This window comes from Nerophis ophidion, linkage group LG08 (assembly GCF_033978795.1).
Source record: "Nerophis ophidion isolate RoL-2023_Sa linkage group LG08, RoL_Noph_v1.0, whole genome shotgun sequence".
NCBI lineage: Eukaryota > Metazoa > Chordata > Actinopteri > Syngnathiformes > Syngnathidae > Nerophis > Nerophis ophidion.
In genome coordinates, this window is record NC_084618.1 from 15031704 (window position 1) to 15056335 (window position 24632).

Genomic DNA, 24632 nt, shown 5'->3' on the forward strand with positions numbered 1-24632 from the left:
TCTGTTACAAATTAAAAAAAATAATAATAATAATATATATATATATACATATATATATATGTGGGCTTCACAGTGGCAGAGGGGTTAGTATTCATTCATTTCAACCTAAAAAATATGGATGTTGATACTTGGTGAGACATTACTGTTAGCATGCTAACATTTTCAGCTAGCAAGTCGGCTAATGAGTATATGCTTGAACGTAAAAATTTTGGAAACATTCATATGTTGCTAATTTATCTGTTATCATGCTAACATGTGTCCCTCATATTTTAGCTACTTTTATTCATTTCAACCTAAAAAATATGGATGTTGATACTTAGCTAGACACCAACATTAGCATGCTAACATTTTCTTCTAGCAATTCAGCTAATTGTGTATATCTTTCAACCTAAAAATATATTATTTTGATACCTATCGCTATATTAAAAATATTTTTTTTCCCATTTGAACCCCAAAAAATATAGATGTTGATACTTGGTGAGACGTTACTGTTAGCATGCTAACATTTTCAGCCTTCAAGTCGGCTAATGGGTATATGCTTGAACGTAAACATTTTGGAAACATTCATATGTTGCTAATTTATCTGTTATCATGCTAACATGTGTACCTCATATTTTAGCTACTTTTATTCATTTCAACCTAAAAAATATGGATGTTGATACTTAGCTAGACACTACCATTAGCATGCTAACATTTCCTGCTAGCAATTCAGCTAATTGTGTATATCTTTCAACCTAAAAATATTTTATTTTGATACCTATCGCTATATTAAAAATATATATTTTTCCCATTTGAACCCCAAAAAATATGGATGTTGATACTTGGTGAGACGTTACTGTTAGCATGCTAACATTTTCAGCTAGCAAGTCGGCTAATGGGTATATGCTTGAACGTAAAAATTTTGGAAACATTCATATGTTGCTAATTTATCTGTTATCATGCTACTGTTGGCATGCTAACATGTGTCCCTCATATTTTAGCTACTTTTATTCATTTCAACCTAAAAAATATGGATGTTGATACTTGGCTAGACACTACCATTAGCATGCTAACATTTTCTTCTAGCAATTCAGCTAATTGTGTATATCTTTCAACCTAAAAATATATTATTTTGATACCTATCGCTATATTAAAAATATATATTTTTCCCATTTGAACCCCAAAAAATATGGATGTTGATACTTGGTGAGACGTTACTGTTAGCATGCTAACATTTTCAGCTAGCAAGTCGGCTAATGAGTATATGCTTGAACGTAAAAATTTTGGAAACATTCATATGTTGCTAATTTATCTGTTATCATGCTACTGTTAGCATGCTAACATGTGTCCCTCATATTTTAGCTACTTTTATTCATTTCAACCTAAAAAATATGGATGTTGATACTTGGCTAGACACCAACATTAGCATGCTAACATTTTCTTCTAGCAATTCAACTAATTGTGTATATTTTTCAACCTAAACATATATTTTGATACCTATCGCTATATTAAAAATATATATTTTTTCCATTTGAACCCCAAAAAATATGGATGTTGATACTTGGTGAGACGTTACTGTTAGCATGCTAACATTTTCAGCTAGCAAGTCGGCTAATGAGTATATGCTTGAACATAAAAATTTTGGAAACATTCATATGTTGCTAATTTATGTTATCATGCTACTGTTAGCATGCTAACATGTGTCCCTCATATTTTAGCTACTTTTATTCATTTCAACCTAAAAAATATGGATGTTGGTACTTAGCTAGACACCAACATTAGCATGCTAACATTTTCTTCTAGCAATTCAGCTAATTGTGTATATCTTTCAACCTAAAAGTATATTATTTTGATACCTATCGCTATATTAAAAATATTTTTTTTTCCCATTTGAACCCCAAAAAATATGGATGTTGATACTTGGTGAGATGTTACTGTTAGCATGCTAACATTTTCAGCTAGCAAGTCGGCTAATGAGTATATGCTTGAACGTAAAAATTTTGGAAACATTCATATGTTGCTAATTTATCTGTTATCATGCTACTGTTAGCATGCTAACATGTGTCCCTCATATTTTAACTACTTTTATTCATTTCAACCTAAAAAATATGGATGTTGATACTTGGCTAGACACTACCATTAGCATGCTAACCTTTTCTTCTAGCAATTCAGCTAATTGTGTATATCTTTCAACCTAAAAATATTTTGATACCTATCGCTATATTAAAAATATATATTTTTTCCATTTCAACCCAAAAAAATATGGATGTTGATACTTGGTGAGACGTTACTGTTAGCATGCTAACATTTTCAGCAAGCAATTCGGCTAATGGGTATATGCTTGAACGTCAAAATTTTGGAAACATTCAAATGATGCTAATTTATCTGTTATCATGCTATTGTTAGCACGCTAACATGTTTTCCTCATATTTTAGCTACTTTTATTCATTTCAACCTAAAAAATATGGATGTTGATACTTGGCTAGACACTACCATTAGCATGCTAACATTTTCTTCTAGCAATTCAGCTAATTGTGTATATCTTTCAACCTAAAAATATTTTATTTTGATACCCGTCGCTATATTAAAAATATATATTTTTCCCATTTCAACCCAAAAAAATATGGATGTTGATACTTGGTGAGACGTTACTGTTAGCATGCTAACATTTTCAGCTAGCAAGTCGGCTAATGAGTATATGCTTGAATGTAAAAATTTTGGAAACATTCATATGTTGCTAATTTATCTGTTATCATGCTACTGTTAGCATGCTAACATGTGTCCCTCATATTTTAGCTACGTTTATTCATTTCAACCTAAAAAATATGGATGTTGATACTTGGCTAGACACTACCATTAGCATGCTAACATTTTCTGCTAGCAATTCATCTTTCAACCTAAATATTTTTTATTTTGATACTTGGCGCTACATTCAAAATATTTTGTCTTTTTTTTTTATTTGAACCCAAAAAAATAGGGATGTTGATACTTGGCTAGACATTACTGTTAGCATGCTAACCATAGCAATTTGGCTAATGGGTATATGTTCAAACCTAAAAATATTGGATTTTGGAAACATTCAAATGATGTTGAGTTATCTGTTATGATGCTAATATTAGCATGTTAACATGTTTTCTCATATTTTAGCTCCTTTTATTATTTTCAATCTAACAAATAGGGATGTTGATATTTGGCTAGACGCTACCATTAACATGCTAACATTTCCTGAATAAAAAAACAATAGTCATAAAGTACATCACGCAATAAAAGATAATAAAATACATTACCTGTAATAACGTTGAGATAAGTGCAGGTGTTCTTTCTTCATCCCTTCTTCTTCTGCAGGCGTGTCATATTTACCAAAATGTCCAACTTTGCTTCGTTAAAGACACCAACCACGCTAAATGTAGCTCGGTGCCGATCTTAGATGTATGCTAACATTTCCTATCTTACCACGCTAACATTTTACCTCATTTTATTCATTTGAACCTGAAAAAATATTAATTTTAAAACTTGGCAAAACATTAAAATTATGCTAATTTATCTGTTTTCATGCTAAATGTTAGCATGCTAATATATTATTTTCATATTTTAGCTTATGTAACTCATTTGAACTTAAGAAATATGGATGTCGATACTTGGCAAGACATTAGCATTAGCATGCTAACATTTTCAGCAAGCAACTTAGGTAATTACGTGTACATCTTTTAACCTAAAAAACTTGGATTTAAATACTTGGCGCCATATTAGAAGTACGCTCATTTCTCTGCTAACACTAGCATGCTAATATTTTACCTATTCTGGCAGTTTAGCTAATTATGTGTATATCTTTTAACCTAAACATCTTGGATTTTGATACTTGTTGCCATATCAGAAGTATGCTAAAGTCTTGGTTGTCATGCTAATTTTAGCATGCTTATGTATCCTTTTCATATTTTAGCTAATGTTACTCATTTGAAGCTAAGAAACACGGATGTTGAGACAATAAATTATGCTAATGTATCTGTTATCATGCTAATATATTATTTTTATATTTTAGCTAATGTTACTCATTTGAAGCTAAGAAATATGGTTGATACTTGGCGAGATATTAAAATGATGCTAATTCATCTGTTATCATGCTAATATATTATTTTCATATTTTAGCTAATGTTACTCATTTGAAGCTAAGAAATATGGATTTGGGTACTTGGCGAGACATTAGCGTTAGCATGCTAACATTTCCAGCTAGCAGTTGAGCCAATTATGTGTCTGGTTGTATCTTTAAAATTAAAAATCTTGGATTTTGATACTTGGTAAAATATTAAAATGATGCTAATTTATCAGTTTTCATGCTAATGTTAGCATGCTAACATTGTATGTACATTAAAATTGGTTCAGACCACCATGGATGTTTATGAAAATGCTACTTCTGTACATTAGGTTACTTGAAACAGGAACTATTAAAAACCAAAAACTCTTGTTAGACTTGCTGAAGAGCAGTGCTGGACTGACATGATCCCCGACCTTTATTTAAACGTCTGCTCTTGGTCTTTTTGCATGTTTGAATACTCAGTACTGGTTTTTACCAGATCTCGTTGCTGCTAAAAAATTAAAATAACAATTCAAATACAAATAAAGTTGGGTGAAAAAAGAGCTGTGCTGGACAATGAGCTGCCAATGGTTCCTTCTAACCGCAGAAACCAAAAACAAAGACTTATAAAGGAGTGAATGTCCAGCGACTACTTCCTACTTTTAATCCGAAGTGCGGGTTTGGTGGCACTTATGACACAGGTGGTAAATAAAGGTGAGGAGGTCACATGACCAGCCAGATAAAGGTGAGATCACATTACCAGGCAGATGAAGGTGAGGTCACATGACCAGCCAGGTAAAGGTGAGGTCACATGACCAGCCAGGTAAAGGTGAGGTCACATGACCAGCCAGGTAAAGGTGAGGAGGTCACATGACCAGCCAGATGAAGGTGAGGTCACATGACCAGCCAGATGAAGCTGAGGAGGTCACATGACCAGGTTTCAATGAGTCCTCTGAGCAGGAAGTGATGTCACTGAGTCATCTGGGACTCCAAGGCCTGGGCCGCCCACTCAGGAGCCGCCTGTCTGATCTTCTCCAGGAGGTTGTTGACTTGGAAACACAGAGACTGGATCTGCTTGTCCCAGGTGGGCAGCGGCTCACGGGCTAGACCAGAGTCACACTTTTAGCACCACAGAGACCCCTGCTGGCCACGTACACACACTACACACATAACATACATGTATACACACACTACACACATAACATACATGTATACACACACTACACACATAACATACATGTATACACACACTACACACATAACATACATGTATACACACACTACACACATAACATACATGTATACACACACTACACACATAACATACATGTACATATACACTACACACATAACATACATGTATACACACACTACACACAACATACATGTATACACACACTACACACACTACACACATAACATACATGTACATATACACTACACACATAACATACATGTATACACACACTACACACATAACATACATGTATACACACACTACACACATAACATACATGTACATATACACTACACACATAACATACATGTATACACACACTACACATAACATACATGTATACACACACTACACACATACATGTATACACACACTACACACAACATACATGTATACACACACTACACACATAACATACATGTATACACACACTACACACATAACATACATGTATACACACACTACACACATAACATACATGTATACACACACTACACACAACATACATGTATACACACACTACACACAACATACATGTACATATACGCTACACACATAACATACATGTATACACACACTACACATAACATACATGTATACACACACTACACACAACATACATGTATACACACACTACACACATAACATACATGTACATATACGCTACACACATAACATACATGTATACACACACTACACATAACATACATGTATACACACACTACACACATAACATACATGTACAAATACACACACTACACACATAACATACATGTATACACACACTACACACATACATGTATACACACACTACACACATAACATACATGTATACACACAGATATGTATACACACACTACACATATAACATACATGTATACCCACACTACACATAACATACATGTATACACACACTACACACATAACATACATGTACATATACGCTACACACATAACATACATGTATACACATACTACACACATAACATACATGTATACACACACTACACATAACATACATGTATACACACACTACACACATAACATACATGTACAAATACACACACTACACACATAACATACATGTATACACACACTACACACATAACATACATGTATACACAGAGACATGTATACACACACTACACACATAACATACATGTACAGATACACTACACACATAACATACATGTATACACACACTACACACATAACATACATGTATATACACACTACACACATAACATACATGTATATACACACTACACACATAACATACATGTATACACACACTACACACATACATGTATACACACACTACACACATAACATACATGTATACACACACTACACACAACATACATGTATACACACACTACACACATAACATACATGTATACACACACTACACACATAACATACATGTATACACACACTACACACATAACATACATGTATACACACACTACACACATAACATACATGTACATATACACTACACACATACATGTATACACACACTACACACATAACATACATGTATACACACACTACACACATAACATACATGTATACACACACTACACACATAACATACATGTACATATACACTACACACATACATGTATACACACACTACACACGTACATGTACACTACACACATAACATACATGTATACACACACTAAACACATAACATACATGTACATATACACTACATACATAACATGCATACATTACATACTATACATACACACACTACACACATACATGTATACACACACTACACACATAACATACATGTATACACACATAACATACATGTACATATACCTTACACACATAACATACATGTATACACACACTACACACATAACATACATGTATACACACAGACATGTATACACACACTACACACATAACATACATGTACATATACACTACACACATAACATGCATACATTACATACACACACTACACACATACATGTATACACACACTACACACATAACATACATACATTACATACTGTACATACACACATAACATACATGTATACACACACTACATACATTACATACTGTACATCCACACACTACACACATACATGTATATACACACATATATATATATATATATATATATATATATATATATATATATATATATATATATATATATATATGCATACATATATTTATATATATATTTTTATGAAAAATGCATATGCTCTCTCCAGCACTAATTTTTTATTTTATTTTTTACAATTTTATTTATTTGTTGTTTTTTATGGACAAATTATTTGCTCTCAGCTACACTAATTTTTTAAAATTTACATTTTAAAATTGTATTAATTCACAGTTGTCTGTGAAAAATGTATTCGCTCTCTGCAGCACTCATGTTTTAATTCATTTTTTACAGTTTTATTTATGTATTGTTAATCAATAATTTCTTTGTTCTCAGCAGTACTTATTTAAAAAAATGTTTTATTTATTCTTATTGAATTTAATTTAAAAAACATTTTTTACCAACAATTCCTTTGCCCTCTGCAAGCACTCGTTTTTTTTCTTTCGTTTTCTGTTTTATTTATTTATTGCTTTTCATGGACATTTTATTCACTCTCGGCAACACTCATTTTTAATTTTTCATGTATTGCTGTTTATCAGCAAATCATTTACACTAAGCAACACTCATTTTTTATTTACATTTTAAAATTGTATTTATTTATAGTTGCCTATGAAAAATGTATTCGCTCTCTGCAGCACTCGTTTTAATTTATTTTTAACAGTCTTATTCATGTATTGTTTTTAATCAATTTGCTCTCAGCAGCAATTATTTAAAAAAAAAAAAAAGTTTTATTTTTTTTTATTTTTATCAACAATTTCTTTCCCGTCTGCAGCACTGTTTTTTCCCCTGTTGTATTTATTTGTTGCTTTTCATAGACAATTTATTCGCTCTCAGCAACACTCATTTTTAATTACTTATCAACAAATTATTCGCACTCAGCAGCTCTCATTTTTTTATTCACATTTTCAAATAGTATCTATTTATAGTTCCCTATTAAAAAATGCGTTCGCTCTCTGCAGCAATCATGTTTTATTCATTTTTTTACAGTTTTATGTATTGTTCCCAAACAACAATTTGCTTTCAGCAGCACTCATTTTAACATTTTAATTTATATTTTTTAATCAACAATTTTTTTGCTCCGAGCAGCACTTATTACATTTTTTAATTTATTTATATATTTTTTATTTTATCCATCCATTTCCTACCGCTTATTCCCTTTTGGGGTGGCGGGGGGTGCTGGTGCCTATCTCAGCTACAATCAGGCGGAAGGCGGTGTACACCCTGGACAAGTCGCTACCCCATTGCAGATTTTTTATTTTATTTTAAAACAATAATAATAAAATATATATATATTATATATTTTATTTTGTTATAATTTTTGGGAACAACATTGTTTTGCCCTCTACAGCACTCTATTTTTTTTTTCTGTTTTATTTATTTGTTGCTTTTTATGGACAATTTATCCGCTCTCAGCAACACTCATTTTTAATTATTTATTTAATTTTTTTTTTTTCAATTCTTTGCACTAAGCAGCACTCAAGTTTTTTTTTGCATATTTTAAAATTGTATTTCTTTCTTTCTTTCTACTTTTTTGCATGAAGAACTCCTTTGCTCTCCGCCCGACAACCATAAGGTGCAACCAGACATGATAGTTGATACTGTCACCTGATTGGCTGTCAGCGTGTGACAGTGTCAACTTCCTGCGTTGCTAGGTTACCAGAGAGCGAGCATTGAACTCCTCCTATCTCGAAGCGGACTCACTTTCAAAGTGCACGATGCCGTCGATCTGGTCGATGAAGCCGTTCATGCGCCCCTCGGTGATCATCTGCGAGGCGATCTTCTCCGCCTGCAGCAGAAAGACGTGAGCAGCGGCACATCAAGGGCGTGCAGAAAGATGGAGGAGGTGCTGGCCTTAGCTGGCGGGATCTCCAGCAGCGCCCCCAGCTCCTCGAAGGTGATGTTGTTGTAGAGCTTGCTGGCCGACAGCAGGTTGTGTTCGATGACGGCGCGGTCCAGGATGCTGGAGCCTGAGGCCGGAAGCACAAGTTAAGCTTTAGGACTTTCCTCCGCCCGGGATCCGGCCAGCTGACCGTCCGCCGTGGTGGCCTTCTGGTGCGGCATGAGCATGGCGGCAAACTCCTGCAGCTGGTTGCCCCTGATGATGCGGTCCAGGTACATCTTCTCCAGGATGCCGTAGGCCGCCAGCTGCTGGCAGCGCTCGTCCTTGAAGAGCGTGGCCAGCATGCGGGAACGCTGCTGGCCTGCAACACCCGCACAGTCAGGGTCTGGCTGGCGCCGGGCGAGGCCGGGCGTTTGGCGTCCTACCTGCCGACGCCAAGATGGTGCAGTTGAGCGCGTGCTTGAGGGCCTCCAGGCGCTCGCTCTCGTGGACGATGGACTTGTAGGACAGCTCGTTGTACCGCTGCGCCGCCTCGATGAACTTCCTGCGGAAGTCCAGGACTCTGGCGTAGCAAACCTGAGGAGGAGGACGGCAATTACCCTTCAAACACCAACATTGCCACTCCTTAAAACCTCTAAAGCAGGGGTCAGCAACCTTTTTGGAAACCAAGAGCTACTTCTTGGGTACTGATTCATGTGAAGGGCTACCAGTTTGATACACACTTAAATTTTAAAATACTACACGGTCTAGCTCCATCCCATCTTGCCGATTGTATTGTACCATATGTCCCTGCAAGAAATCTGACCAACACGCCGGACTGTTGAATGAAATTAAACAATGGATGTCCGCTAACTTTTTGCAACTTAACGCCAAAAAAACGGAAATGTTGATTATCGGTCCTGCTAGACACCGACCTCTATTTAATAATACAACTTTAACATTTGACAACCAAATAATAAAACAAGGTGACTCGGTAAAAAATCTGGGTATTATCTTCGACCCAACTCTCTCCTTTGAGTCACACATTAAAAGCGTTACCAAAACGGCCTTCTTTCATCTCCGTAATATCGCTAAAATTCGCTCCATTTTGTCCACTAAAGACGCCGAGATCATTATCCATGCGTTTGTTACGTCTTGCCTCGATTACTGTAACGTATTATTTTCGGGTCTCCCCATGTCTAGCATTAAAAGATTACAGTTGGTACAAAATGCGGCTGCTAGACTTTTGACAAGAACAAGAAAGTTTGATCACATTACGCCTGTACTGGCTCACCTGCACTGGCTTCCTGTGCACTTAAGATGTGACTTTAAGGTTTTACTAATTACGTATAAAATACTACACGGTCTAGCTCCAGCCTATCTTGCCGATTGTATTGTATCATATGTACCGGCAAGAAATCTGACCAACACGCCGGACTGTAGTCAGTTGGAAGCGTGTCTTAATGAAATTAAACAATGGATGTCCGCTAACTTTTTGCAACTTAACGCCAAAAAAACGGAAATGCTGATTATCGGTCCTGCTAGACACCGACCTCTATTTAATAATACAACTTTAACATTTGACAACCAAATACTAAAACAAGGTGACTCGGTAAAAAATCTGGGTATTATCTTCGACCCAACTCTCTCCTTTGAGTCACACATTAAAAGCGTTACTAAAACGGCCTTCTTTCATCTCCGTAATATCGCTAAAATTTGCTCCATTCTGTCTACTAAAGACGCCGAGATCATTATCCATGCGTTTGTTACGTCTCGTCTCGATTACTGTGACATATTATTTTCGGGTCTCCCCATGTCTAGCATTAAAAGATTACAGTTGGTACAAAATGCGGCTGCTAGACTTTTGACAAGAACAAGAAAGTTTGATCACATTACGCCTGTACTGGCTCACCTGCACTGGCTTCCTGTGCACTTAAGATGTGACTTTAAGGTTTTACTAATTACGTATAAAATACTACACGGTCTAGCTCCATCCTATCTTGCCGATTGTATTGTACCATATGTCCCGGCAAGAAATCTGCGTTCAAAGGACTCCGGCTTATTAGTGATTCCCAAAGCCCAAAAAAAGTCTGCGGGCTATAGAGCGTTTTCATTTCGGGCTCCAGTACTCTGGAATTCCCTCCCGGTAAAAGTTTGAGATGCCACCTCAGTAGAAGCATTTAAGTCTCACCTTAAAACTCATTTGTATACTCTAGCCTTTAAATGGACTCCCTTTTTAGACCAGTTGATCTGCCGTTTCTTTTCTTTTTCTCCTATGTCCCACTCTCCCTTGTGGAGGGGGTCCGGTCAAATCCGGTGGCCATGTACTGCTCGCCTGTGTATCGGCTGGGGACATCTCTGGGCTGCTGATCCGCCTCCGCTTGGGATGGTTTCCTGCTGGCTCCGCTGTGAACGGGACTCTCGCTGCTGTGTTGGATACGCTTTGGACTGGACTCTTGCGACTGTGTTGGATCCATTATGGATTGAACTTTCACAGTATCATGTTAGACCCGCTCGACATCCATTGCTTTCCTCCTCTCCAAGGTTCTCATAGTCATCATTGTCACCGACGTCCCACTGGGTGTGAGTTTTCCTTGCCCTTATGTGGGCCTACCGAGGATGTCGTAGTGGTTTGTGCAGCCCTTTGAGACACTAGTGATTTAGGGCTATATAAGTAAACATTGATTGATTGATTGATTAAATTGCCAGAAAAAGCCAATTTGCTCAATTTACCTTTAATAAATAAATCTATATATATATATATATATATATAAAAACACCTAGGGAGGTGTTTAGGGCACGTCCAACCGGTAGGAGGCCACGGGGAAGACCCAGGACACGTTGGGAAGATTATGTCTCCCGGCTGGCCTGGGAACGCCTTGGGATCCCCCGGGAAGAGCTAGACGAAGTGGCTGGGGAGAGGGAAGTCTGGGTTTCCCTGCTTAGGCTGTTGCCCCCGCGACCCGACCTCAGATAAGCGGAAGAAGATGGATGGATGGATGGATGGATGGATATATATAAAAAAAATGGTTATTTCTGTCTGTCATTCCGTCGTGTATTTTTTTTCCTTTTACAGATTTTTTGTAGAGAATAAATGATGAAAAAAAACTTAATTGAACGGTTTAAAAGAGGAGAAAACAGGGAAAAAAAAGAAAATTTAATTTTGAAACATAGTTTATCTTCAATTTCGACTCTTTAAAATTCAAAATTCAACCGAAAAAAAGAAGAGAAAAACTAGCTAATTCGAATCTTTTTGAAAAAATGTACAAAATAATTTATGGAACATCATTAGTAATTTTTCCTGATTAAGATTAATTTTAGAATTTTGATGACATGTTTTATCCATCCATCCATCCATTTTCTACCGCTTATTCCCTTTTGGGGTCGCGGGGGGCGCTGGCGCCTATCTCAGCTACAATCGGGTGGAAGGCGGGGTACACCCTGGACAAGTCGCCACCTCATCGCAGGCCGTGTTTTAAATAGGTTAAAATCCAATCCGCACCTTGTTAGAATATATAACAAATTGGACCAAGCTATACTTCTAAAAAAGACAATTCATTATTTCTTCTACATTTTCCAGAACAAAAATTTTAAAAGAAATTCATTAGACTTTGAAATAAGATTTAAATTTGATTCTAGAGATTTTTTAGATTTGCCAGAATAATCTTTTTTGAATTTTAATCATAAGTTTGATGAAATATTTCACAAATATTCTTCGTCGAATTAAATTAAAATGTATTTATTATTCTTTACAATAAAAAAAAAAAAATTACTTGAACATTTATCTAAATTGTCGGGAAAGAAGAGGAAGGAATTTAAAAGGTAAAAAGGTATATGTGTTTAAAAATCCTAAAATCATTTTTAAGGTTGTATTTTTTCTCTAAAATTGTCTTTCTGAAAGTTATAAGAAGCAAAGTAAAAAAATAAATGAATTTATTTAAATAAGTGAAGACCAAGTCTTTAAAATATTTTTGGGGATTTTCAAATTCTATTTGAGTTTTGTCTCTCTTAGAATTAAAAATGGCGATCAGAGAAAGATTGCTAGTAAATAAATACCCTCCATCCATCGATTTTCTACCACTTATTCCCTTTTGGGGTCACGGGGGTAATAAATAAAAATGTAAAAAATAGAAGCAGCTCACTGGTAAGTGCTGCTATTTGAGCTATTTTTAAAACAGGCCAGCGGGCGACTCATCTGGTCCTTATGGGCGACCTGGTGCCCGCGGGCACCGCGTTGGTGACCCCTGGTTTAAAGGCTTAGTGGCCACATACGTGGACAGCACCTTTTGAAGTTCAAGTTAAAGTAGCAAGGATTGTCTCACACACACACATACACACACACACACTAGGTGCGGTGAAATGTGACCTCTGCATTTGACCCCTCCCCAGTGGGCAGCAGCAGTGCCGCGCCCGGGAATCATTTGTAGCTCTTATTTCCAAAATTGTGCCCACTACTGAATTGGGGTCTTACGGCCACTTATGTGGACACTTATACTGCCATCTGGTGGTGTCAGAAGAGTATAACATGCAATGAAATTTGGGGGAGAAAAAAGTGTAAAAATAAGAATGAGCATGTCACTACACATGAAGTACACGTTTGTGTACTTATGGACTAAGTACATCATATCACAGGATGATTCTTAGTTGTTATTCTAATTAGGGTCCAATAATCCCAAATAGCAAAGAGAAATAAAAAAACAAGCATGTAAACAAACAGCTTGGGCCTTAAGAGGTTTTTAAAGTTCTGTATTGGGTCAGAAATATCAAGCAACATGATAAGCGTGGATAGGGTTTGACCTTTTTCCCATCATGCTTTGCAAGGGTTTTGAATGGGTGTCATTTTAAAATGTCTTCCTCTTTTATAACACGCACAAGGTTCAGTGAGCAGGTTGTGTTGTGTGTGATGACTTTTTGTGTTGCTTGCACTTTATTTTTTCCCCCCCGCACCATTACTTGGGAAGGTTGTTTGGATTTGGTGGTATTAGTAAATGCTGTGCTACTGTCATTCACAATCAATGACCCGAGTAACTTACGTTTTCCAGACCGCTTTTTAATCTTATGTAGTCTCGCGAGTGAGTAGTTTGGAGTCCTCTGGTACTTCCAACTTTTTTACTTTTGCACACAAAATGGTGAAAATGTGCTAAAACGTGTTGCCTCATTTATTTTATTTACATTTTCAATTTTTTTAATTTATTTATAGTTGTCTATGAAACATGTATTCACTCTCTGCTGCACTCATGTTTTTTTTAAGTTGTATTTATTTATTCTTTTTAAACAACAATTTATTTGCTCTCAGCAGCACTTGTAGAGTGGCCGTGCCAGCAACTTGAGGGTTGCAGGTTCGATTCCCGCTTCCGCCATCCTAGTTACTGCCGTTGTGTCCTTGGGCAAGACACTTTACCCACCTGCTCCCAGTGCCACCCACACTTGTTTAAATGTAACTTAGATATTGGGTTTCACTATGTAAAGCGCTTTGAGTCACTAGAGAAAAGCGCTATATAAATATAATTCACTTCACTTTATTTTATTTATATATATATTTTTTTTTGTCAACCATTCCTTTGCCCTCCGCAGCACTATTTTAATTTTAATTTTATCTAAACTTTTATCACTTTGCTTCAATTTAAAGACAGCAAAAGTGTATTCCAGGCAATTCAAACTAAATAACTCATAAATAGCAGCTACACAACAGCTAAGCACACAAGCTGGACGTAGGTAACAATCGTTGAACAATGTTGCGGTGGCATATTACCGACACAAACAAAGTCTCCAGTAACAAGCGTGTCCGCATCATTCAACTTACTGGGCCATGAGCTTAACTTGATAAACTATTGTGTTCTCTAGGTGTCACACAAAAAATAATAATACAGTCAAAATTATTCAACCCCGACACAATTTGGGTGTTTTAGCAAGTTGGACATTTATTCCGTATTTTGTTCATAGTCATATCAAATAAAGATGTGTCAAATAGACAAATGCAACTTCAATTGAAACACTGTATTTTACAAAATACCAAAAAATGACATTTTACTTTATATCTCATTGACAAAATGATTCAACCCTTTGAAAATCATAACTCTTAAGAACAGAATTTGAATAAGGTCTTTTCAATCAGGTGTTGAAAACACCTGTAGATGTGATTAGAAGCATAACGAGCAACAAATAAACTGATTGAAAAAGACTGTGACGCTCAGCTTCTTGTAGATAGTCAATGGTGTATTTGCAACATGGTGAAGTCCAGGGAGTGGTCAAAGAAGTCAAGAGAGTCGGTCATTTCTCTTCATAAGAAATGATACGGCAAAGACATTACACATTCCAAGAGACACAGTTGGGAGCATAATTCGCAAGTTTAAAGCTAAAGGCAAAGTGGAAACACTACCTGGATGCTGTGTGCAACTGCTGTCCAGTATTTGAAGCCTACAGTGGTGAAAAACCGCTGAGGAACTACAACAGACATTGCAGAGGGGGGAACGCAGGTTTAGTCCCAGACAATAAGGGATGAAGGCCTCCGTGCTAGAACTCCCAGGCGCACCCCACTTCTGACTACCAGGCACAAGGAAAATAGACTCCAGTATGCCAAAAATCATCTGGACAAACCCCAAAGGTTTTGGGAAACTGTTCTATGGAGTGATGAGACACAACAGGAACTCTTTGGGCCTATGAATCAACGTTATGTCTGGAGGAGAAAAAAATGAAGCTTACAAAGAGAAGAACACCTTGCCTACTGTTAAGCATGGTGGGGGGGTCAATCATGCTCTGGGGCTGTTTTTCTGCCTCAGGTACCGGGAATCTCCAGCGCGTTCAAGGCATTATGAATTCTATTTCCTAGCAAATGTCATGAAGTCAGTGAGGAAGCTGAGGCTTGGGAGACGTTGGACCTTCCAACAGGACAAGGGTCCCAAGCATACTTCCAAATCAACATCAGAGTGGTTGCAGAAGAAGGGCTGGAAGACTCTGGAGTGGCCTTCACAGTCGCCAGACCTAAATCTTCTAGAAAAGCTGTGGTGGGACTTGAAGGAGGCAGTTGCAGCACGCAAGCCCAAGAATATGAATGAACTGGAGGCCTTTGCCCAAGAGGAATGGGCTAAAATACCTGTAAATCAGGGGTGGGCATTACGTCGATCGCGATCGACTGGTCGATCTCGGAGGGTGTGTCAGTCGATCTCAAGCCAGGCATTAAAAAATAGACATAAAAATGAGCAATCATCAATCATACCAAGACTTCACTTTCGTCAGTTGTTTGACATTCTCGGCACCCGAGGATCTTGGGAGATGACGCTGGCTGCTGCGAGCTCATATTTAAGAAAAAAATCACTAACAGGGCGGACGCAGAGAAACATATTTTATTTCTAGAGACTCCGTCCCTTCCGTCAAAACTCTAAAGGCCGACAGCACAGTTCCTATCTTCACCATAAAAGACCTGTTTCATCCTGCCTGTGCTAACAAAATAAGAGTCTCAGAAAGCTAGCGTGCACAAGCTGGCAAGCGACGGAGTTTGATGCCAATGTATTTCTCCCCCGCCCTCAGCGACCGCTTTCTCACTTGCTTGCCCACCCGCACAGTCACTGACGTCACTCACCTGCTGCCAGACATTAAAGGGCCACACACATATGCTACTCTCATAACAAAGTGTTTAAAAACGAGTATGCAAGTTGGACAAATGAGATGCCAAATCCAACCACTTTCATGTGGTATTAGACAGAAAGGAGGACTTTTTTTTTTCCTCCATTTGAAAATGCGGACGTTATCAGCACCACTGTCTAATTCCAATCAATGCAAGTCATCAGAATCAGGTAATACACCAACTTATATTCTTGTCTTCATGAAAGAAAGGAATCTATGTGTGTTAAACATGCTTGTATTATCATTAAACACCATTAACTTGTTAACAAAAAGGTCTCTTTCATAAATAAATAAATATAAATTATAAATAGGAATGAGGTAGATCTCCTCGACTTGGTCAATTGAAAAGTAGCTCGCCTGCAGAAAAAGAGTGAGCGCCCCTGCTGTAGATGCTTGCAAGAAGCTTGTGTCCGCTTAAGTGTCACCTTTGAAGGATGTCATTACTGCCAAAGGCTGTTCTACTAAGTATTAGTAGAACGGCATAGCTCGGTTGGTAGAGCGGCCGTGCCAGCAACTTGAGGGTTGCAGGTTCGATCCCCGCTTCCGACATCCTAGTTACTGCCGTTGTGTCCTTGGGCAAGACACTTTACCCACCTGCTCCTAGTGCCACCCGCACTGGTTTAAATGTAACTTAGATATTGGGTTTCACTATGTAAAGCGCTTTGAGTCACTAGAGAAAAGCGCTATATAAATATAATTCACACTAAAGATGCATGGAACTAGGGGGTTGAATCATTTTGTCAATCAGATATTAAGAAAAATGTCCTTTTTTTGCTATTTCTTAAAATACAGTGTTAGAATTGAAGTTGCATTTGTCTATTTGACACATCTTTATTTGATATGACTATATCAAGCGGTGTAGCTCGGTTGGTAGAGCGGCCGTGCCAGCAACTTGAGGGTTGCAGGTTTGATTCCCGCTTCCGCCATCCTAGTCACTGCCGTTGTGTCCTTGGGCAAGACACTTTGCCCACCTGCTCCCAGTGCCACCCACACTGGTTTAAATGTAACTTAGTTATTGGGTTTCACTATGTAAAAAGCGCTTTGAGTCACTAGAGAAAAGCGCTATATAAATATAATTCACACTAAAGATGCATGGAACTAGGGGGTTGAATCATTTTGTCAATCAGATATTAAGAAAAATTTCCTTTTTTTGCTATTTTGTAAAATACTGTGTTACAATTGAAGTTGCATTTGTCTATTTGACACATTTTTATTTGATATGACTATATCAAGCGGTGTAGCTCGGTTGGTAGAGCAGCCGTGCCAGCAACTTGAGGGTTGCAGGTTCGATTCCCGCTTCCGCCATCCTAGTCACTGCCGTTGTGTCCTTGGGCAAGACACTTTACCCACCTGCTCCCAGTGCCACCCGCACTGGTTTAAATGTAACTTAGATATTGGGTTTCACTATGTAAAGCGCTTTGAGTCACTAGAGAAAAGCACTATATAAATATAATTCACTTCACTTCACTATGAACAAAATACGGAATAAATGTCCAACTTGCTAAAACACCAACATTGTGTGGGGGTCGAATAATTTTGATCACAACTAAATATAATTATTGAATAGGATTCAAGTCAACATCAAGATTATTAATTTAGTGTTAATGTTTGAGTGGGGGCCCCGGGGCCTGCATGTAGTGGAAAAGTTGGGCCCCGAGGCCGGAAAGCTGAAGAAGCCCCGCCCTCACCTTGTAGTGGATCTGCAGCTGCTCGTTAGAGGACTCGTTCTGGAGCAGCGAGGCTCTGTTGATGTAGGCCTCGGCCTGCACGGGGTCGTCGTCCTCCAGGTAGAGGCGGGCGATCTTCAGGTAGGTGTCCAACTTGTAGTCCACGTTGTACTGCCTGAGGAGACACGCTTAGTGACCAGGACGGACTGGCGGGTGGGCGGGGAAAGAAGAAAAGGTGGCGTACTTCTGTCCCGTCTCCAGGGGGATCCCCACCAAAACCTGGGCCGCGTTCCTCCAGTCGCCCTCCTTTTCGTAAATGGTGGCTAAGTGCTGTCTGATGGACGCCACCTGCACACGGACAAGAAGACGGCATTGACCGGGATCCGGCGCGGGAGGGGGGGCACAAAGTCCTTACTTGTTCCTCGAAGGATATGACCCTGGGCTGGATCTTCTCCAAGGTGAAGTGGTAGACCGCCTTGGCTGTGGCGTCCGGCAAGTTGGGGAGATGTGTGCAGAAGTCGGTGAGCAGCTGTCTGGAGATGACCAGGCTCACGTTTTCATTCACCACTAAGTATGCGGGGGGGAAACAAGCAAACTCTACTCTTAACTGCCGTGAAGACAAAGTGCAAAGTCAGGGTGGAACGGAATGAAAGCAGGGCTTACTCGCTTCCACAAAGGCCTTCAAGGACTCCAGTTGGTCCGCATCTGTGAACTGGACCGCCTTTTCCAGGATTTGTCGATACCTGGGTGATATCACACCATCATGGCAAAAATAAGACTCAAGATTGATATTTAATTCACGATTAATAACAGGATTATTTATTCATGGATGCATGTAAGAATAGTTTGAATGTTGGAAAAGTTTGAATGTTGAATTTCCAGGAAAAACTGGAAATTGGTTAGGAACTTGGGAAAGTGTTAGTTTGAATGTTCAGGATGAGGTGAAGGCATACTTGCCAACCCTCCCGGATTCTCTGGGAGACTCCCGAAATTCAGCGCCTCCCAGGGACAAATTTTCTCCCGAAATTCAGGCGGAGCTGGAGGCCACGCCCCCTCCAGCTCCATGCGGACCCGAGTGACGTGTCGACAGCCTGTTTTCACGTCCGCTTTCCCACAATATAAACAGCATGTCTGCCCAATGACGTTATAACTGTAGAATGATCGAGGGCGAGGTCTTGGTTTTTCATGTGGGTTTATTGTTAGGCAGTCTCATCAACGTCCTTCCAGCGCGGTAACAACACACAACAGCAGTCACGTTTTCGACTACCGTAAAGCAGTTTGTCTGTCGTAAACAGCAATGTTGTGACACTCTTAAACAGGACAATACTGCTATCTACTGTACATGCATATGGTTGGAAAAACAAAGATGGACAATTCAACCCTTAACTCAACAATGAGTAGATGAGTTATGAGTGTGTAAATAAATAAACACTGAAATCAAAGTATTTATTATATATATATATATATATATATATATATATATATATATATATATATATATACACCGTATTTCCTTGAATTGCCGCAGGGCATATAGTATGCGCCTGCCTTGAATTACTGCCGGGTTAAACTCGCTTCGCAAAATAATTAGCGCATGCTTAGTATTACCGCCTGGTAAAACTTGTGACGTCACCAGTGACACTTCTCCTGTCATCATTTTCGAAATGGAGGAGGCTGATTTCAATACCGGTAATTTGAAATTGCATAAAGGGAAGAAGATCAAGAGCCATTTAGTAGGATTTAAGGTCCAAGCTATTGAATACTGGTATGCTAAAAAGAACAGTAAGCAGCTATGTTTTATTAATATACCTGTGGAGCCGACAGTCCGCAAGACAGGCAGGGCACGTTAGAGCCCGGCCCAAAATGGCGGCGAGGAGACGGCGAGCGAGCTGGACTGAGGTTTTATTGAAAAATAAACAAAGTCAAACTGCTTAAGCCATGTCCTTCCTTGGTGGTCCTGGGAACCCGCGAGACGACAGCTTGAGACCGTCACAATAGCTGCGTGTGTCAAATATGAGTCATTTAATGACTCCCGCCACCTGGTGGTAGAGGGCGCTAGTGATCCTTTTTGCGACTACTCGGCTGTAGAAGAAGTGAAATGAGTGAAGTGATATGTGCCGGATGAGGTAATAAAGGAAGATCTCCATCGAGACAGAGAGACTTTTAAAACTGAAGAAAGATAAGGAAGACTTCTATAAACAAGTTATCGATGCTTTTGATCAGAAGCAGCTGGCATGGACTTCATCTATAAGTAAAGGTAAGACCATAATAACGTTTTTTTATTAAATGTGCTTTTCATGATGGTATCCTTACATCACACTCAAATTTTTACTGCATGCCTTTGGTAAGTGCCGGAGTGAGAAGAGGTTTTAAAATAATTAGTCAAACTGCTCAAGCCATGTCCTTCCTTGGTGGTCCTGGGAACCCGCGAGACGACGGCTTGAGACTGTCACAATACCGTAGCTGCGTCTGTCAAATATGGTCATTTAATGACTCCCGCCACCTGGTGGTAGAGGGCGCTAGTGATCCTCTTTGCGACTACTCGGCTGTAGAAGAAGTGAAATGAGTGACGTGATATGTGCCGGATGAGGTAATAAAGGAAGATCTCCATCGAGACAAAGAGACTTTTAAAACTGAAGAAAGATAAGGAAGACTTCTATAAACAAGTTATCGATGCTTTTGATCAGAAGGAGCTGACATGGACTTCATTTATAAGTAAAGGTAAGACCATAATAACGTTTTTTTTTATAAAATGTGCTTTTCATGATGGTATCCTTACATCACACTCAAATTTTTACTGCATGCCTTTGGTAAGAGCCGGAGTGAGAAGAGGTTTTAAAATAATTAGCGCATGCTTACTTTTACCGCATGCCTTTGGTAAGCGCAGGAGTGAGAAGAGGTTTTAAATTAATTAGCGCCCCGGCGACAATTCAAGGAAATACAGCAGTTTGAATGAAGGGTTTGAATGTTGAAGAGTTTGAATTTCCAGGAAAAAAAACAGAATTTGGTTTGGGACTTGGGGAAAGTGTTAGTTTGAATGTCCGGGATGAGCGGAATGTGTTGAAGGCGGAATGCTTTGAATAGCTGGAAAAATGTGGGAATGGTGGAAGTTTGAAAAAAATGGCCAATTCATTTTGAACGGGGAAAAATTGTCCCGGAAAACCTGGAATTCTGGGACTTTTTGGAATCCGTCAAGAGAAAGCCCCTCCCACTTCCAAAGACATGCACCCGGGGATAAGCCCCTCCCACCTCCAAAGACACACATATGCAGTCCTCTCCAAGGTTTCTCACAGTCATCATTGTCACCGACGTCCCACTGGGTGTCAGTTTTCCTTGCCCTTATGTGGGCTCTACCGAGGATGTCCTTGTGGTTTGTGCAGCCCTTTGAGACACTAGTGATTTAGGGCTATATAAATAAACATTGATTGATTGATTGATTGACATTGAACTAAATCAAATCCACGGTTGGCTAAACGGTAGCTGCTAGCTACTTTGAACCGGAAATCACGCAAAAAGATGCTGACATTTGCGTGGCTCGGTAACCGTGGTGACAAGGTTAAGTCCCCACGATATATCCCCGCGTGTTATTTCCCGCATGTTATTTCCCGACACACTTTGAACACGGCCAGCTGGGCTACACACGTTAGCTTAGCATCTCGTCCATGCGTTCCAGGTGAGAAATAACTGATAATTTTCCCCATAAGACGCAACAAAAGGTTTGTAGTAAACGTCACGTACTTGGCCGCCAGGTCTTTGTGGGAGCCACTCGAGTTCATGAGCTGTGCGAGCTCTTGCCGCACGTCGGTAGCCATGGTCGCCCTTCCCGGTGTCAACAACACCCGCGACTCTGCATAAAGACTTCCGGTGAGGGACGTGACGTCAGACGAGCCAACCAAGCAATCGCAATGGCGAAGAAAGATAATTACTGAATACTGAAGCAGAATTAGTGCAAAATGGTTCGCATAATGTTTTGCTCATTTTTATTTTTATGAATCAGTATTGAAGAAAAACAACATAGGTTTAGTTGGGGAATTTTATTTTGAAATAATTGAAAAACAACACGTTCTTGTCATTTACTGTCAAAAGTAAATTATCATTTTATTCAATTATATATTTTATATAAATATAATTAAAATGACCGGTCATCAAAAACATAAAAACAGACTACAGATGTTTTCACATATTTCGACAGCAGAACCGGAAGTTGCTATTATAAAGCCCGGACCGTGGTTTTACCTGCTTGTAGGAAAACAATATTTTGGTGTTAATGAATAAAGCTTGTTGATCCATGATTATCTGGTCTTTCTGGCGCAATTTTCATGACCAAAACGGCCATCATCTGTTTCGGTTTCATTTTCAAAAAACACATTTGTTTATTTGAATTTTATTCTGAAACACAAACAATACGTTAGGAAAAAAATAGAGCGTTCTTCTTTTTCGGTGTCAAAGAAAAATAACTTGCCTGAATACTGTTTGATTGTTATTACTTGAAACTAAAGTAAAAATCACCAGTAAGCAGAAATGGGGAAAAAACGGTCCAGGGTGAGATGTTTTTTTCACATTTTTAGGCAACGGAACCGGAAGTTTTTATTTAAAGACGTGACGGCGGACTGGTGTCGTGTTGTTGAGTGCTGTATCTTTTTAGTCCAATAAAAAATAAATAAATAAATAAATGAAATGGCCTGCAGTAGGTTTTGGTAAATTTTTTCATTAATCGGTGTTGGGAAAAAAAAAATATCGATTGTTTTATTTGGGAAATTTTATTTTGAAAGAATTGAATAACAACGCGTTCTTCTCATTCACTGTCAAAAAACGAATTGTTTTTTTAATTACAATTTTATATTTCATATGAACACAATTAAAATGATCCACAGCATAAACATAAAACGGACCACAGATGTTTTCACGTATTTCGACAGCAGAACCGGAAGTTGCTATTATAGAGACCAAGCCGTGGATTTACCTGCCTAAAAAACGGTTGTAATTACTAAATACAGAAGCAAAATTTGTGAAAAATGGGTCGCTGTATGTTTTGGTCTTTTTTTTTTAATAAATCGGTATTGAAAAAAAAACATAATCGGTATCGAAAAAAAAAAACATTGGTTTATTTGGGGAATTTTATTTTGAAAGAATTAAAAAATAAAGCGTTCTTCTCATTCACTGTCAAAGATAAATTATTTTTTTTGATTAAAATGTTACATTTTTGTATAAACACAATTAAAATGTCCGTTCAGCAAAAACATAAAACAGACCACAGACGTGTTCACGTATTTCGACTGCAGAACCGGAAGTTACTATTCACCTGCTTTTAGGAAAACAATATTATTGCCTAAAAAACGATTGTATTGTTTTTATTCAAAACAAAAGTACAAACTACTAGTGAGCGGAAACAAAAAAAAAAGTCAGATGTTTTTTTCACATTTTCTGATACCGAAACCGGAAGTTGATATTTTAAGGACGAAACAACGGACTCATTCATCAACAAGGATTTATTCTGAAACACAAACAAATCTGATTGAAAAAAAACAGAGCGTTCTTCTTTTTCTGTGTCAAAGAGAAATAACTTGCCTAAAAACTGTTTGATTGTTATTACCTAAAACAAAAGTACAAATCACTAGACAGAGGAAACGGAAAAAAACGGTCAAGAATGAACTGGAAGTTGCTATTTAAAAGACGGGACAGCGGACTGGCGTTGTGTTATGGAGTGATACATATTTTTCATCTAATAACAATAAAATAAATTAAAATGAGTCGCAGTATGTTTTGGTAATTTCTTTCATGAATTGCTATTGAAAAAAACAATTTACTGATTGTTTTTTGGGGGGGTAATTTTATTTTGAAAGAATTAATAAACAAAGCATTCGTCTAATTCCCTGTCAATGAGAAATTGCAAGAATTTTTACATTTTTTATTTAAATTTTACATTTCATACAAACACAATCAAAATGAGCGGTCATCAAAAACATAAAACGGACCACAGAGGTTTTCACATATTTCGACAGCAGAACCGGAAGTTGCTATTTTATAAACCATTTACCTGCTTGTAGGAAAACAATGTTGTGATGTTTATGTATAAAGTTTGTTGATGCATGATCATCTGGTCTTTA

At 38.1% G+C, this 24632-nt stretch overlaps 1 protein-coding gene across 1 annotated transcript; it reads right to left on the bottom strand.

The window, feature by feature from the left end:
• Positions 1–4451: 4451 nt before the first annotated feature.
• Positions 4452–22407, bottom strand: cops4 (COP9 constitutive photomorphogenic homolog subunit 4 (Arabidopsis)). The gene is made up of 10 exons (XM_061907800.1): positions 22264–22407; positions 19189–19268; positions 18941–19092; positions 18770–18873; positions 18547–18700; positions 9682–9832; positions 9447–9617; positions 9268–9383; positions 9118–9202; positions 4452–5154 (listed from the first exon to the last, which is right to left on the bottom strand). The coding sequence occupies exons 1-10, from the start codon at positions 22335–22337 to the stop codon at positions 5021–5023; spliced, it is 1221 nt and encodes a 406-aa protein (XP_061763784.1). The 5' UTR covers positions 22338–22407; the 3' UTR covers positions 4452–5020.
• Between the last annotated feature and the right edge of the window lie 2225 nt (positions 22408–24632).